The 14,766-nt window shown below is 52.1% G+C and overlaps 1 protein-coding gene across 1 annotated transcript in view; it reads left to right on the forward strand.

The window, feature by feature from the left end:
• Positions 1–501: 501 nt before the first annotated feature.
• The window catches only part of LOC119953224 (galanin receptor 2b-like), a 29,104-nt gene continuing 14,839 nt past the window's right edge, over positions 502–14,766 (forward strand). The window contains exon 1 of the mRNA XM_038777252.1: positions 502–889. Within this exon, the coding sequence (XP_038633180.1) occupies positions 537–889 (353 nt within the window). The 5' untranslated portion in view covers positions 502–536. The remainder of the gene's footprint in view (positions 890–14,766) is intronic.

The following is a 14,766-nucleotide window of genomic DNA, read 5'->3' on the forward strand; positions in this document are numbered from 1 at the left end:
CACATGCACCTAGTAGCATGTGTATACACACACAGTGACATGGTATACACACACACACAGTGGCATGTATTCACACATACAGTGGCCTGTATACATACACACCACACAGTGGCATATGTACACAAACTCAGCGGCATGTATAGAGGAACACACATGACAATATTCAAGTCAGAAATACTGTTATCTGTCAAGCAGGACATGCAGCCTCTGGACTTCAGCAGCAGACTCTTCCCCAGGAGTTTAATCGATGTTGGGATGCTGTCTGTCAAACTCCCCCTCCCCTGGGAATGGGGGCGGGAGGCAGTTATCAATCGTCATCGTCAAGGAGGAAGCGAATTGATGTCGTCTTGGTAACGAGTCAATGAGAGAAGTAGCAGATATAAAGAGCTCCATGGACAGCAGATAGAGAGAGACAGCGGAGCTCTCACCCAGCCAGCCAGCCCGGGGACAGCTAACTCTGCTTCACACTCTCTCCAAACTTTGTTTCCTTGGGAGGTTCAAGGGTTTGGAGGAAGGGGTTGGGAGAGAGCTGAAAGATGAATGTGAGCCAGCACTGGAATTCCTCCCTGGTCTGGGAGGTGAGACCCGAGAGTGTGATCGTGCCTCTGGTCTTCTGCCTGATCTTCTTGCTCGGCACGGTAGGGAACAGCCTGGTCCTGGCCGTCCTCCTGAGGAACGGCCAGATGAACAGTAACACCACCAACCTCTTCATTCTCAACCTGGGTGTGGCCGATCTCTGCTTCATCCTCTGCTGTGTGCCCTTCCAGGCCACCATCTACACCCTGGATTCCTGGGTCTTCGGCTCCTTCATGTGCAAGGCTGTCCACTTCTTCATTTACCTCACAGTCTATGCCAGCAGCTTCACCTTGGCCGCAGTTTCAGTGGACAGGTGGGTGTGCAGAGGTATGTGTGTGGGTGTGGGGGGGGGGGGGGGGAGGTAACTGGTGGGCGAGGGATTTAACAAGCTGGGGCTTGGGGCAGCAACCTGAATGGATCTGGACTACCCCTGAAAGTGAGGCAGAGACATGCTCTCAGGCGAGGCGTTCGTTTTGCAAAGTTGATTGCGCTCTGGGGTCACTGGGAACAGAAAGGACTGGGTCTGTGTCTGGGGCACTCTGAGGGGAGACCCTGGTCAATGAGCCATTGACAGAACTGAGCTGGGCAGTCAGCTAAATACCGTTGCTGTGTGGATGATAATAGCCATGGCTACAGTTCCCTCGTGGCTGGCGACTCAAGTCCTGATTCAGTTTGTCTATCTCCGCCCAGGTCTTTAGTTTGATGAAATTAACCTGGACTCCTTGGAGTATTGTAACTTGTTGTTCCAGGCCAGTTGTGTGAGAATCTGGGGCGAGATTCTCCGGTATCCGGCGGGCGGGCCGTACCAGCGCCAAAGGGTGGCATGAACCACTCCGGCGTCAGGACACCCGGAAGGTGCGGAATCCTCTGCACCTTCGGGGGCTAGGCTGGCGCTAGAGTGGTTGGCGCCATGCCAACTGGCACCGAAGGGCCTCCGCCGACCGGCGCGTGTTGGCGCAGGAGCAGGAGCACCAGCGTGTTCCCAGAACCGCTGGCGTGATTCCTGCGCATACACAGGGGGTATCTTCTCTGCGCTGGCCATGGCGGAGCTTTACAGCGGCCCGGCGCGGAGGGAAAGAGTGTCCTCACGGCACAGGCCCGCCCGCGGATTCTCCGGCACGGCGGGGGGTCGGAGAATCCCGCCCCTGGTTTTACCGGGCCAGTTGTGTGAGAATCTGGTTGACCCGGCCGGTTGTGTGAGAATCTGGTTAACCCAGGCCGGTTGTCTGAGAATCTGGTTGAACCGGGCCAGTTGTGTGAGAATCTGGTTTTACCGGGCCATTTGTGTGAGAATCTGGTTTTACCGGGCCATTTGTGTGAGAATCTGGTTTTACCGGGCCATTTGTGTGAGAATCTGGTTTTACCAGGCCATTTGTGTGAGAATCTGGTTGACCCGGCCGGTTGTGTGAGAATCTGGTTGACCCGGCCGGTTGTCTGAGAATCTGGTTGAACCGGGCCATTTGTGTGAGAATCTGGTTGACCCAGGCCAGTTGTGTGAGAATCTGGTTGACCCGGGCCAGTTGTGTGAGAATCTGGTTTTACCGGGCCAGTTGTGTGAGAACCTGGTTAACCCAGGCCAGTTGTGTCAGAATCTGGTTGACCCAGGCCAGTTGTGTGAGAACCTGGTTAACCCAGGCCAGTTGTGTGAGAATCTGGTTTTACCGGGCCAGTTGTGTGAAAACCTGGTTGACCCGGCCGGTTGTGTGAGAATCTGGTTGACCCGGCCGGTTGTGTGAGAATCTGGTTTTACTGGGCCAGTTGTGTGAGAATCTGGTTGACCCGGCCGGTTGTGTGAGAATCTGGTTGTCTATCTAAGGCACCACTGTGCTGTTCTTTATCTGTGCTCTTGGTAATTGGAACCCCAAATTGTTTTGTGTTGTCTGTCACCCGGCACTGAACTCTGGTTGATTGTTTTAATCAATTTCACAAAACAAACTGAGCCAGAGCAGCAGAATAAATTATATCAAAATTCCTCGTGATAACTGTGAACACCTTGAAGGACTGTGAACAAAGTCCTTCTGCAGATATTTCGGATCTGTGGGCTGTTTGCACTGACATCCACCTGCCTTTATGTCAGACTAAGGGGAATTTAACCTCTCCACAGTGAAGTGACGGTATTCTGGGGTATATTCTGTCAGCTTGAGACCACCCAGTGCAAACCTGAAGGAAGGAACTATACCAGCCTAAGCTTTTGGTTCCAGATTGGCGTTATCTAGTCCAGAGACTCTCAGCCACTGGCCAATCAGAACAAAGCCTTCCCTATACGAAGAGAGAGTGTTGAAATGGCGGAATAGATGCTGTGTTATTGCAGATGCGAGAGCAAATTTAATCTCAGAATGCTGTCGCTCATTCATAAGCAGTTTGAAATGCACAGGGTGTTGAGAGAACAGTCCCTGTACAGGTTTGTTCAAACAGATGTTTGAGAACTACTATTTCTACCAGTTTCCCTTTTGCTCCTTATCATTGCAACTTATTTCCCCATTTTGCGGGGGAATGGGGTGGTTTTCTGACCTGCAATCTATGGAACTGAATCATCAATACTCCTTGCTTGGCCAACAAGTCCTGGAATTGAAGCTTCTGCCTCAGAGACAAGGAATACCACCCACTGCACCACCAACACCTCCTTTGGAATGTACATTTACCGATGCTTAAAGCCTCAAAAGCAGAATTTAGCCAGTGCAGGTAATGAGCAGTTTGTATCTCTGGCAGTAATACAGGTGAGAGTGACGGCGAATGTAGTTTAATGGTAGGTTTCAGCAGATGTTAGCTAATTGTTTGCCTACATTGGACTGAAATTAAACAGGTTAAATACAGGGCACGATTCTACGGCCTGTTGCGCTCTGTTCGGGCGAGAGTGCAATGAGGCCAGTGAATAAAGGGAGAGGCAAAAACGAGGATCGTACCAGCCATCAAACAGTTTGTGATGCAACCTACCCGGCTCCTGGAGGCAGAATTGTGAACTCATCCCAGCGTAGCGAGAAACTTAAGCCCTATTTTCACACAATTAATGGGAACGACCCCATACCCAACGCCCTCCCATCATTCATTAGTCTTCCCAGCAAGCTCTCATGCTGGCACCGATTAGTACTCCATTTGAAAAACATGAACCTGGTGGAAGGGCTTCTGTGGGCAGCCGAGGAGGTGAGTAGCCATCTCTGCTCACAGGCAAAGAGCCCAGGCGCAATGGGCTTGCCACCCCAGTGCTCAGCGAGGGGTGTGGGACCCTCGGATGGGGAACCCCACGCAGGGTGGGCCGCCATGGGAGGATGGGGACAGTTGGGGTGGGCAACCGCTCGCAGCTCCACCATACTAACCCCTGGATCATGTGTACCCATTCCAGGGGCATCCCTTATCCCTGCCCCCCTACCCCACTGACTACACATAGACCCCACCGACTGCCGAGGCCTCTGGCTGTGCGGCTGAGGCTATTACTAATAGGGAATTGGCAATCTTGGTTAATTGAGCATTTCACACGACCCAAGCATATTCCTGTGGATGGGCGGGCCTTGTAGCATGTGGGAGTCATTGCCTACCATCCCAATCACTCCTTGAGGCCTGGACACTGTGCCAAAACACTATGGGAGGCCCCAAAACACAGGCAGCAGCCAACATCCAAACACCCAGGGGATGGGGCACAGCTCCAAGGGGTCAATGTGGGATAGCAGGTCCCCAGGGTGGGAGCCACTTCTGTTTGTCAGTCTAACACCCTCTCCCAATGCCTTATAGATATTGAACTTATGGCAGGGATTTTAGACCCAGAACTTGCTCTAGTGGTGCTGCTGCTAGGCCGGGCGACCAGATGCCAGAGACTACGGCAGCAGCATCTGCAGATGCTCGAGACAGCGGACCATGTGCTGGACCCCGCCCCACACCCTGAGGACCCGGCTGCCCATCAAGCCAGTGAGGGGCCCAGAGGGGGGTCCAAGGTGTACAGGTGTCACTGGTTGTTCGAGCAGATGCCGGCAGCGTGTGCCTCACCAAGGAGTGCGACATCTGTGCCAAGCCCTCGTGGACTTTGCACCACATGGAGGAGGAGGACACCCGCTCCTGGTGACTGTCCAGGTTACCGCAGCCCTGAACGTTTACACTCAGGATCATTCCAGGGCTCCAGTGGGGACCTGTGTGAATCTCACATGCCATAGCCTCCAGCCCACAGCCCCCAGGTGCATTCAATAAGTTACAGATGCCCTGTATGCCTGGGCAGGAAACTACATTGTTTTTGTGCCGGACAGCAGGTTTCTCCGCCATCACCGGGATGCCCCGGGTCCCGAGGTTAATAGATGCCACGCATGTCGCCCTGCACTCACCAGGCCATCTGGGATTTCCCTACGTTAACAGAAAGGGATTCCACTCCCTGAACATACAACTCGTGTACAACCACCAGGTGAAGGCAATGCACATGTGTGCACGCTTCCCGGTTGTGGAGGGTTTGAGTGTGGAGTGGGAGTTGTGGTGGGTTAGAGTTTGGAGTGAGTGTTGGGTTTTGGAGTGAGGGTTGTGGAGAGTTGGACTTTGGAGTGACGAGTACGGAGATTTTTCATTTTGTGTATGGAGTGAGGGTTGGGGTTTGGAGTGAGGGTTGGGGTTTGGAGTGAGGGTTGGGGTTAGGAGTGAGGGTTAGGGTTTGGAGTGAGGGTTGGGGTTTTGGAGTGAGGGTTGATATTTTGGAGGGAGGGTTGGGGTTTGGAGTAAGGTTTGGGGTTTGGAGTGAGGGTTGGGGTTTTGGAGTGAGGGTTGGGGATTGGAGTGAGAGTTGGGGTTTGGAGTGAGGGTTGGGGTTTGGAGTGAGGGTTGGGGTTTGGAGTGAGGGTTGGGGTTTGGAGTGAGGGTTGGGGTTTGGAGTGAGTGTTGGGGTTTGGAGTGAGGGTTGGGGATTGGAGTGAGGGTTGGGGTTTGGAGTGAGGGTTGGGGTTTGGAGTGAGGGTTGAGGTTTGGAGTGAGGGTTGGGGTTTGGAGTGAGGGTTAGGGTTTGGAGTGAGGGTTGGGGTTTTGGAGTGAGGGTTGGGGTTTGGAGCGAGGGTTGAGGTTTGGAGTGAGGTTTTGGGTTTGGAGTGAGGATTGGGGTTTGGAGTGAGGATTGGAGTTTGGAGTGAAGGTTGGGGTTTGGTGTGAGGGTTGGAGTTTGGCTTGAGGGTTGAGGTTTTGAGTGAGGGTTGGGGTTTGGAGTGAGATTTGGGGTTTGGAGTGAGGGTCGGGTTTGGAGTGAGCGTTGGGGTTTGGAGTGAGAGTCGGGGTTTGGATTGAGATTTGGAGTTTGGTGAGGGTTGGGGTTGGAGTGAGGGTTGGTGTTTGGAGTGAGGGTTGGTGTTTTGAGTGAGGATTGGATTTTTGCAGTGAGGGTTGGGTTTTAGAACATAGAACATAGAACAGTACAGCACAGAACAGGCTCTTCGGCCCTTGATGTTGTGCCGAGCCATGATCACCCTACTCAAACCCACGTATCCACCCTATACCCGTAACCCAACAACCCCCCACTTAACCTTACTTTTTAAGGACACTATGGGCAATTTAGCATGGCCAATCCACCTAACCCGCACATCTGTGGACTGTGGGAGGAAACCGGAGAACCCGGAGGAAACCCACGCACACACGGGGAGGACGTGCAGACTCCGCACAGACAGTGACCCAGCCAAGAATCGAACCTGGGACCCTGGAGCTGTGAAGCATTTATGCTAACCACCATGGAGTGAGCATTGTGGAGGTTTTGAGTGTGGAGTGAGGGTATGGGAGTTTGGTGTTGGAATTTTGATTTTGGACTTAAAACTGTCTGTTGAGCGCCCCTTATGGACTACAGTTTGTTGAGAGTTTGGGTTTGGAGTGAGAGGTGTGAGGGTTTGGTTTTGGAAAGTGGGTTTCGGAGGGTTTGCAGTGAGGGTTAGTGTTTGGAGTGAGTGTTGGGGTTTGTAGTGAGGGTTGGGGTTTGGAGTGACAGTTGGGGTTTGGAGTGAGGGTTGGGGTATGGAGTGAGGTTGAGGTTTGGAGTGAGAGTTATGGAGGATTCCGAGTGTGGGTTGCGAAGGCTTCTGGTTGTGGACTGTGGGTTGTGGAGGGTTTGAATGTGGAGGAGGGTTGTGGAGGGCTGGGGTATGGAGTGAGTGTTTTGGAGGGTTGGGGTCTCGAGTGGAGGCGGTGGAGGGTATTGTGTTTGAAGTGAGGGTTGTGGAGGGTTGGGGTTTGGAGTGAGGGTTAGGGTTTTGGAGTGAGGGTCGGGGTTTGGAGTGAGGGTCGTGGTTTGGAGTGAGGGTTGGGGTTTGGAGTGAGGGTCGGAGTTTGGAGTGAGGGTCGGAGTTTGGAGTGAGGGCTGGGCTTTGGAGTGAGGGCTGGGCTTTGGAGTGAGGGCTGGGCTTTGGAGTGAGGGCTGGGGTTTGGAGTGAGGGCTGGGGTTAGGAGTGAGGGTTGGGGTTTGGAGTGAGGGTTGGGGTTTGGAGTGAGGTTTGGGGTTTGGCGTAAGAGCTCTGGAGGATTTTGTGTGTGGGTTGCGAGGATTTTGGTTGTGGACTGAGGGTTCTGGAGGGTTTGAGTGTGGAGTGGGAGTTGTGGTGGGTTAGAGTTTGGAGTGAGGGTTGGGTTTTGGGGTGAGAGTTGTGGAGAGTTGGACTTTGGAGTGACGAGTGCGGAGATTGTTGGTTTTGGGTGTGGAGTGAGGGTTGGGGTTTGGAGTGAGGGTTGGGGTTTGGAGTTAGGGTTTGGAGTGAGGGTTGGGGTTTTGGAGTGAGGGTTGAGGTTTTGGAGGGAGGGTTTGGGTTTGGAGTGAGGGTTGGGGTTTGGAGTGAGGGTTGGGGTTTTGGAGTGAGGGTTGACGTTTTGGAGGGAGGGTTTGGGTTTGGAGTGAGGGTTGGGGTTTGGAGTGAGGGTTGGGGTTTTGGAGTGAGGGTTGGGGTTTGGAGTGAGGGTTGAGGTTTGGAGTGAGGGTTGGGGTTTGGTGTGAGGGTTTGGGTTTGGAGTGAGGGTTGGAGTTTGTAGTGAGGGTTGGGGTTTTGAGTGAGGGTTGGGGTTTGGAGTGAGGGTTTGGGTTGAAGTGAGGGTTGGCATTTGGAGTGAGGGTTGGGGTTTGGAGTGAGGGTTGGGTTTTTGAGTGAGGGTTGGTTTTGGAGTGAGGATTGGGGTTTGGAGTGAGGATTGGAGTTTGGAGTGAGGGTTGGGGTTTGGAGTGCGAGCTATGGAGGGTTTAGAATGTGGGTTGCGAAGGATTCTGGTTGTGGAGTGAGGGTTATGGAGGGTATCGTTTTTGAAGTGAATGTTGTGGACGGTTGGGTTTTGGAGTGAGGATTGGGGTTTGGAGTGAGGGTTGGGGTTTGGAGTGAGGGTTGGGTTTTGGAGTGAGGGTTGGGATTTGGAGTGAGAGCTCTGGAGGATTTCGAGTGTGGGTTGCGAATGATTCTGTTTGTGGACGGAGGGTTGTGGAGGGTTTGAGTGTGGAGTGGGGGTTGTGGGGAGCTGGACATTGGAGTCAGGAGTGCGGAGATTTTGGGTTTGAAATGAGGATTGTGGAAGTTTTGGGTGTGGAGTGAGGGTTGGGGTTTGGAGTGATGGTTGGGATTTTACAGTGAGGCTTGGGGTTTGGAGTGAGGGTTGGGGTTTGGAGTGAGGGTTTCAGTTTGGAGTGAGGGTTGGGGTTGGAGTGAGGAGTGCAGAGATTTTTGGTTTGAAATGAGGATTGTGGAGGTTTTCGGTGCTGAGTGAGGGTTGGGGTTTTGGAGTGAGGGTTGGGGTTTGGAGTGAGGGTTTCAGTTTGGAGTGACGATTGGAGTTTAGAGTGAGGTTTGGAGTTTGTAGTGAGGCTTGGGGTTTGGAGTGAGGGTTGGGGTTTGGAGTGAGGGTTGGGGTTGAAGTGAGGGTTGGCATTTGGAGTGAGGGTTGGGGTTTGGAGTGAGGGTTGGAGTTTGGAGTGAGGGTTGGGGTTTTGGAGTGAGGGTTAGGGTTTGTAGTGAGGTTTGGGGTTTGGAGTGAGGATTGTGGGTTGGGAGTGAAGGTTGGCGTTTGGAGTGAGGGTTGGTGTTGGAGTGAAGGTTGGGTTTGGAATGAAGGTTGGAGTTTGGAGTGAGGGTTGGGGTTTTGGAGTGAGGGTTAGGGTTTGGAGTGAGGTTTGAGTTTGGAGTGAGGGTTGGGGTTTGGAGTGAGGGTTGGGGTTTGGAGTGAGGGTTGGGGTTTGGAGTGAGTATTGTGGGTTGGGAGTGAAGTTTTGGTGTTTGGAGTGAGGGTTGGTGTCTGGAGTGAGCGTTGGGGTTTGGAGTGAGGGTTGGAGTTTGGAGTGAGGGTTGGGGTTTGGAGTGAGGGGGTTTGGAGTGAGGGTTGGGGTTTGGAGTGAGGGTTGGGGTTTGGAGTGTGGGTTGTGGAGGATTTGGCTGTAGATCAATGCTTTATATTGTCTGGTGTTAGCAATATTCTGAATTCTATTGCATCAACATTAATGGGGCAATCATCTGGACATATCTCTAGCACCGCACTGAATTTGTTCTTTCCTCTCATTGTACACTGTCATTTATTTATTGATATTTAAATACAGAAATCTAAAACCTTCGTACTTGTGTCAGAACTGTATCTACCAGTACAGTAATTTATTTCTGTTCATTGTACTGTAATTACCACTATTAATATATCATCTTATATAACTACCCACACCCCAAGGCACATGTTTCTTCATACACTGTCCGCATCACTATCTTTTCCAATCCCTTTTTAAACTCTGTAATCTGCACAGATTTGCAGATTCTTTCCTTTCACCATGTTTTAACCCCTCCCCAGGCTATTTTCTCATTCAGATGGATCTAAACTAATAAAGTACAAGTAATTATAACAAGGAACTGGATGTAATTTGTTATAATCCTTTCCATAAATCCCCAATGATTTGATACTGCCACCCCACCGATCGTGTGCGCGTGGGATTTGGAGTGAGGGTTGGGGTTTGGAGCGACGATTGGGGTTTGGAGTGAGGGTTGGGGCTTGGAGTGAGGGTCGGGTTTGGAGTGAGGGTTGGGGTTTGGAGTGAGGGTTAGGGTTTGGAGTGAGGGTTGGGGTTTTGGAGTGAGGGTTGAGGTTTTGGAGGGAGGGTTTGGGTTTGGAGTGAGGGTTGGGGTTTGGAGTGAGGGTTGAGGTTTTGGAGTGAGGGTTGGGGTTTGGAGTGAGGGTTGAGGTTTGGAGTGAGGGTTGGGGTGTGTGAGGGTTTGGGTTTGGAGTGAGGGTTGGAGTTTGTAGTGAGGGTTGGGGTTTCGAGTGAGGGTTGGGGTTTGGAGTGAGGGTTTGGGTTGAAGTGAGGGTTGGCATTTGGAGTGAGGGTTGTGGTTTGGAGTGAGGGTTGGGGTTTTGGAGTGAGGGTTGGGTTTTGGAGTGAGGGTTGGGGTTTGGAGTGAGGATTGGAGTTTGGAGTGAGGGTTGGGGTTTGGTTTGAGGGTTGGAGTTTGGCGTGAGGGTTGGGGTTTGGAGTGAGATTTGGGGTTTGGAGTGAGGGTCGGGTTTGGAGTGAGGGTTGGGGTTTGGAGTGAGGGTCGGGGTTTGGATTGAGATTTGGAGTTTGGTGAGGGTTGGGGTTGGAGTGAGGGTTGGGGTTTGAAGTGAGGGTTGGGGTTTGAAGTGAGGGTTGGGGTTTTGAGTGAGGATTGGATTTTTGCAGTGAGGTTTGGGGTTTGGATTGAGGATTGTGGAGGTTTTGAGTGTGGAGTGAGGGTATGGAGGGTTTGGGGTTGGAATGAGGATTTTGGAGGGTCTGGACTTAAAATTGTCTGTTGAGTGCCCCTTATGGACTACAGTTTGTTGAGAGTTTGGGTTTTGAGTGATGGTTGGGGTTGGAGTGAGGGTTGGGGTTTGGAGTGAGGGTTGGGCTTTGGAGTGAGGGTTGGGGTTTGGAGTGATGGTTGGGGTTTGGAATGAGGGTTGGATTTGGAGTGAGGGTTGGGGTTTCGAGTGAGGGTTGGGGTTTGGAGTGAGGGTTTGGGTTGAAGTGAGGGTTGGCATTTGGAGTGAGGGTTGGGGTTTGGAGTGAGGGTTGGGTTTGGAGTGAGGGTTGGTTTTGGAGTGAGGATTGGGGTTTGGAGTGAGGATTGGAGTTTGGAGTGAGGGTTGGGGTTTGGTTTGAGGGTTGGAGTTTGGCGTGAGGGTTGGGGTTTGGAGTGAGATTTGGGGTTTGGAGTGAGGGTCGAGTTTGGAGTGAAGGTTGGGGTTTGGAGTGAGGGTCGGGGTTTAGATTGAGATTTGGAGTTTGGTGAGGGTTGGGGTTGGAGTGAGGGTTGGGGTTTGAAGTGAGGGTTGGGGTTTGAAGTGAGGGTTGGGGTTTTGAGTGAGGATTGGATTTTTGCAGTGAGGTTTGGGGTTTGGATTGAGGATTGTGGAGGTTTTGAGTGTGGAGTGAGGGTATGGAGGGTTTGGGGTTGGAATGAGGATTTTGGAGGGTCTGGACTTAAAATTGTCTGTTGAGTGCCCCTTATGGACTACAGTTTGTTGAGAGTTTGGGTTTTGAGTGATGGTTGGGGTTGGAGTGAGGGTTGCGGTTTGGAGTGAGGGTTGGGGTTTGGAGTGAGGGTTGGAGTTTGGAGTGAGGGTTCGGGCTTGGAATGAGGGTTGGGTTTGGAGTGAGAGTTGGGGTTTGGAATGAGGGTTGGGTTTGGAGTGAGGGTTGGGGTTTGGAATGAGGGTTGGGTTTGGAGTGAGGGTTGGGGCTTGGAGTGAGGGTCGGGTTTGGAGTGAGGGTCAGGTTTGGAGTGAGGGTTGGGGTTTGGAATGAGGGTTGGATTTGGAGTGAGGGTTGGGGTTTGGAGTGAGGGTTGGGGTTTGGAGTGATGGTTGGGGTTTGGAATGAGGGTTGGGTTTGGAGTGAGGTTTGGGGTTTGGAATGAGGGTTGGGGTTTGGAGTGAGGGTTGGGGTTTGGAGCGAGGGTTGGGGTTTGGAGTGAGGGTTGGGGTTTGGAATGAGGGTTGGGTTTGGAGTGAGGTTTGGGGTTTGGAATGAGGGTTGGGGTTTGGAGTGAGGGTTGGGGTTTGGAGTGAGGGTCGGGGTTTGGATTGAGAGTTGGGGTTTGGAATGAGGGTTGGGTTTGGAGTGAGGGTTGGGGTTTGGAGTGAGGGTTGGGGTTTGGAATGAGGGTTGGGTTTGGAGTGAGGGTTGGGGTTTGGAATGAGGGTTGGGTTTGGAGTGAGGGTTGGGGTTTGGAGTGAGGGTTGGGGTTTGGAATGAGGGTTGGGTTTGGAGTGAGGGTTGGGGTTTGGAGTGAGGGTCGGGTTTGGAGTGAGGGTCAGGTTTGGAGTGTGGGTTGGGGTTTGGAATGAGGGTTGGATTTGGACTGAGGGTTGGGGTTTGGAGTGAGGGTTGGGGTTTGGAGTGAGGGTTGGGGTTTGGAATGAGGGTTGGGTTTGGAGTGAGGTTTGGGGTTTGGAAAGAGGGTTAGATATGGAATGAGGGTTGGGGTTTGGAGTGAGGGTTGGGGTTTGGAGTGAGGGTTGGGGTTTGGAATGAGGGTTGGGTTTGGAGTGAGGTTTGGGGTTTGGAATGAGGGTTGGGTTTGGAGTGAGGGTTGGGGTTTGGAGTGAGGGTTGGGGTTTGGAGTGAGGGTTGGGGTTTGGAATGAGGGTTGGGTTTGGAGTGAGGTTTGGGGTTTGGAATGAGGGTTGGGTTTGGAGTGAGGGTTGGGGTTTGGAATGAGGGTTGGGTTTGGAGTGAGGGTTGGGGTTTGGAGTGAGGGTCGGGTTTGGAGTGAGGGTCAGGTTTGGAGTGTGGGTTGGGGTTTGGAATGAGGGTTGGATTTGGAGTGAGGGTTGGGGTTTGGAGTGAGGGTTGGGGTTTGGAGTGAGGGTTGGGGTTTGGAATGAGGGTTGGGTTTGGAGTGAGGTTTGGGGTTTGGAAAGAGGGTTGGATATGGAGTGAGGGTTGGGGTTTGGAGTGAGGGTTGGGGTTTGGAGTGAGGGTTGGGGTTTGGAATGAGGGTTGGGTTTGGAGTGAGGTTTGGGGTTTGGAATGAGGGTTGGGTTTGGAGTGAGGGTTGGGGTTTGGAGTGAGGGTTGGGGTTTGGAGTGAGGGTTGGGGTTTGGAATGAGGGTTGGGTTTGGAGTGAGGTTTGGGGTTTGGAATGAGGGTTGGGTTTGGAGTGAGGGTTGGGGTTTGGAATGAGGGTTGGGTTTGGAGTGAGGTTTGGGGTTTGGAATGAGGGTTGGGTTTGGAGTGAGGGTTGGGGTTTGGAGTGTGGGTTGTGGAGGATTTGTCTAGATCCACAGTGCAGAAGGAGCCCATTCAGCCCAACAAGCCTGCACTGACCCGCCCTATCCCTGTCACCCCACCTAACCTGCGCATCCCTCGACACTAAGGGGCAATTTAGCATGGCCAATCTACCTTGATGTGTTGGGTAAGCTGGATCTGCGAGGACTGCGTTTACCATAGCAGTGAGAGAGACAGGCTTCTAACACTTGAATGCAACTCTATTTTATTGAACGCTTTAACTATTAAACATACTTTAGGTCAGATAGGCTTCAGATGGTTTCACAGGTCGGCGCAACATCGAGGGCCGAAGGGCCCGTACTGCGCTGTAGTGTTCTATGTTCTATGTTAACCCGTAACAGCCTCCCCGAACAGGCCCCGGAATGTGGCGACTAGGGGCTTTTCACAGTAACTTCATTGAAGACTACTCGTGACAATAAGCGATTTTCATTTCATTTCATTTCAACTGTGGGTTGACACTATGCTGAGTTGACTGGAGACCTGAGGCTAACCTGAGCAGACTATCTTATTACCACATGGTGGATGTTCGAGTTGTTGCTCACAGGCTCTGGCTGTCTCAGAGGCTGCATCCCAAGAGAGCGGGAGAACTAGTGCCCTCTGGCTTTAGAGTGGTCGTGTCCTGTCTGGTGATTGGCTGCTGTGTTCTGTGTGTTCATTGGTCATCCTGTGAGTCAATCAATGTCTGTCGGTGCACCATCATATACTTGTGTGTATATTATGACATGAATGAATGAAAATCGCTTACTGTCAGAAGTAGGCTTCAAATGAAGTTACTGTGAAAAGCCCCTAGTCGCCACATTCCGGCGCCTGTTCAGGGAGGCTGGTATCCCCTTTTTTAAAAATGTGTATATGGCAATAAATAGTGAGTATGTGAATGTGCCTGACTGTGTACAATGTATGTGAGCGTATTTACATGATTAGGAGCCTGAATACATACAAAATACGTGAACGTATTTACATCGGAAGGTGTCGAGTGCAGATAGAGTGCATACAACAAATGAGAAAGAAACAATATGTACAGATGTGTTAACGAAGCACAAGGCAATGAAACATTCAGTCTATAAATTCAGTCTCTGTGGCGGGCGACGAATTCTGGTTGACCGCCTCAAGGGAGGGTCAGGGGCCGCCTGCTCTGCAATGGGCGGAGCTGCCTCCAATGTAGAGGATGGCAGAAGAAGCGGCAGATCGGTGACCTCATGGAAGGGTGTGCCCTGAGGAATCAGCAGGCAAGGTGGGACATCACGTTCAGGTGGCGAGCGTGGAAGCAGCCGCAGTGCCCGCCTATTACGCCGAAGAAAAGAGTCACCATGCATGCGAATGAGAAATGATCTGGGGGCCACTTGCTTGACCACCACAGCTGTGGCAGACCAGCCACCGTCAGGTAGCTGAACATGAACTCGGTCAGCAGGGACCAGAGCAGGGAGATCTGTGGTGTGGGCATCATAGGCCGACTTGCATTGGGCCTGAGACTGTTGCATTCTTTGCAGGACCAGAAAATTGTCAAGGTCCAGGATGTGGATAGCCGGCACCGTTGTCCGGAGCGTGCGGTTCATTAGCAGCTGTGCTGGGGACAAGGGAGTCGCCCTGCAGGCTAGCAGTGCGAGGTTAAAATCTAAACCCGGATCAGCCGCTTTACATAGCAGTTGTTTGACAATGTGTACCCACTTTTCAGCTTTCTCATTTGAATGGGGGTAGTGGGGGCTCGAGGTGACGTGCGTGAAATTGTATCGTCGGGCAAAATCGGTCCACTCCTGACTGAAGAAGCACAGGCCATTATCAGTCATGACCGTGAGTGGAATGCCATGACGGGCAAAGGTTTCTTTGCACACCCTGATGACTGTCGCTGATGTGAGGTCATGCAGTCTGACCACCTCGGGGTAGTTAGAGTAATAATCCACAATGAGGATGTAGTCCCGGCCTTTTGCGTGAAAGAGATCAATGCCAACCTTGGTCCATGGGGACGACACCAGTTCATGCAGCTGCAAAGT

The sequence above is a fragment of the Scyliorhinus canicula genome, chromosome 18 (assembly GCF_902713615.1).
Source record: "Scyliorhinus canicula chromosome 18, sScyCan1.1, whole genome shotgun sequence".
In the NCBI taxonomy this organism is placed as follows: Eukaryota; Metazoa; Chordata; class Chondrichthyes; order Carcharhiniformes; family Scyliorhinidae; genus Scyliorhinus; species Scyliorhinus canicula.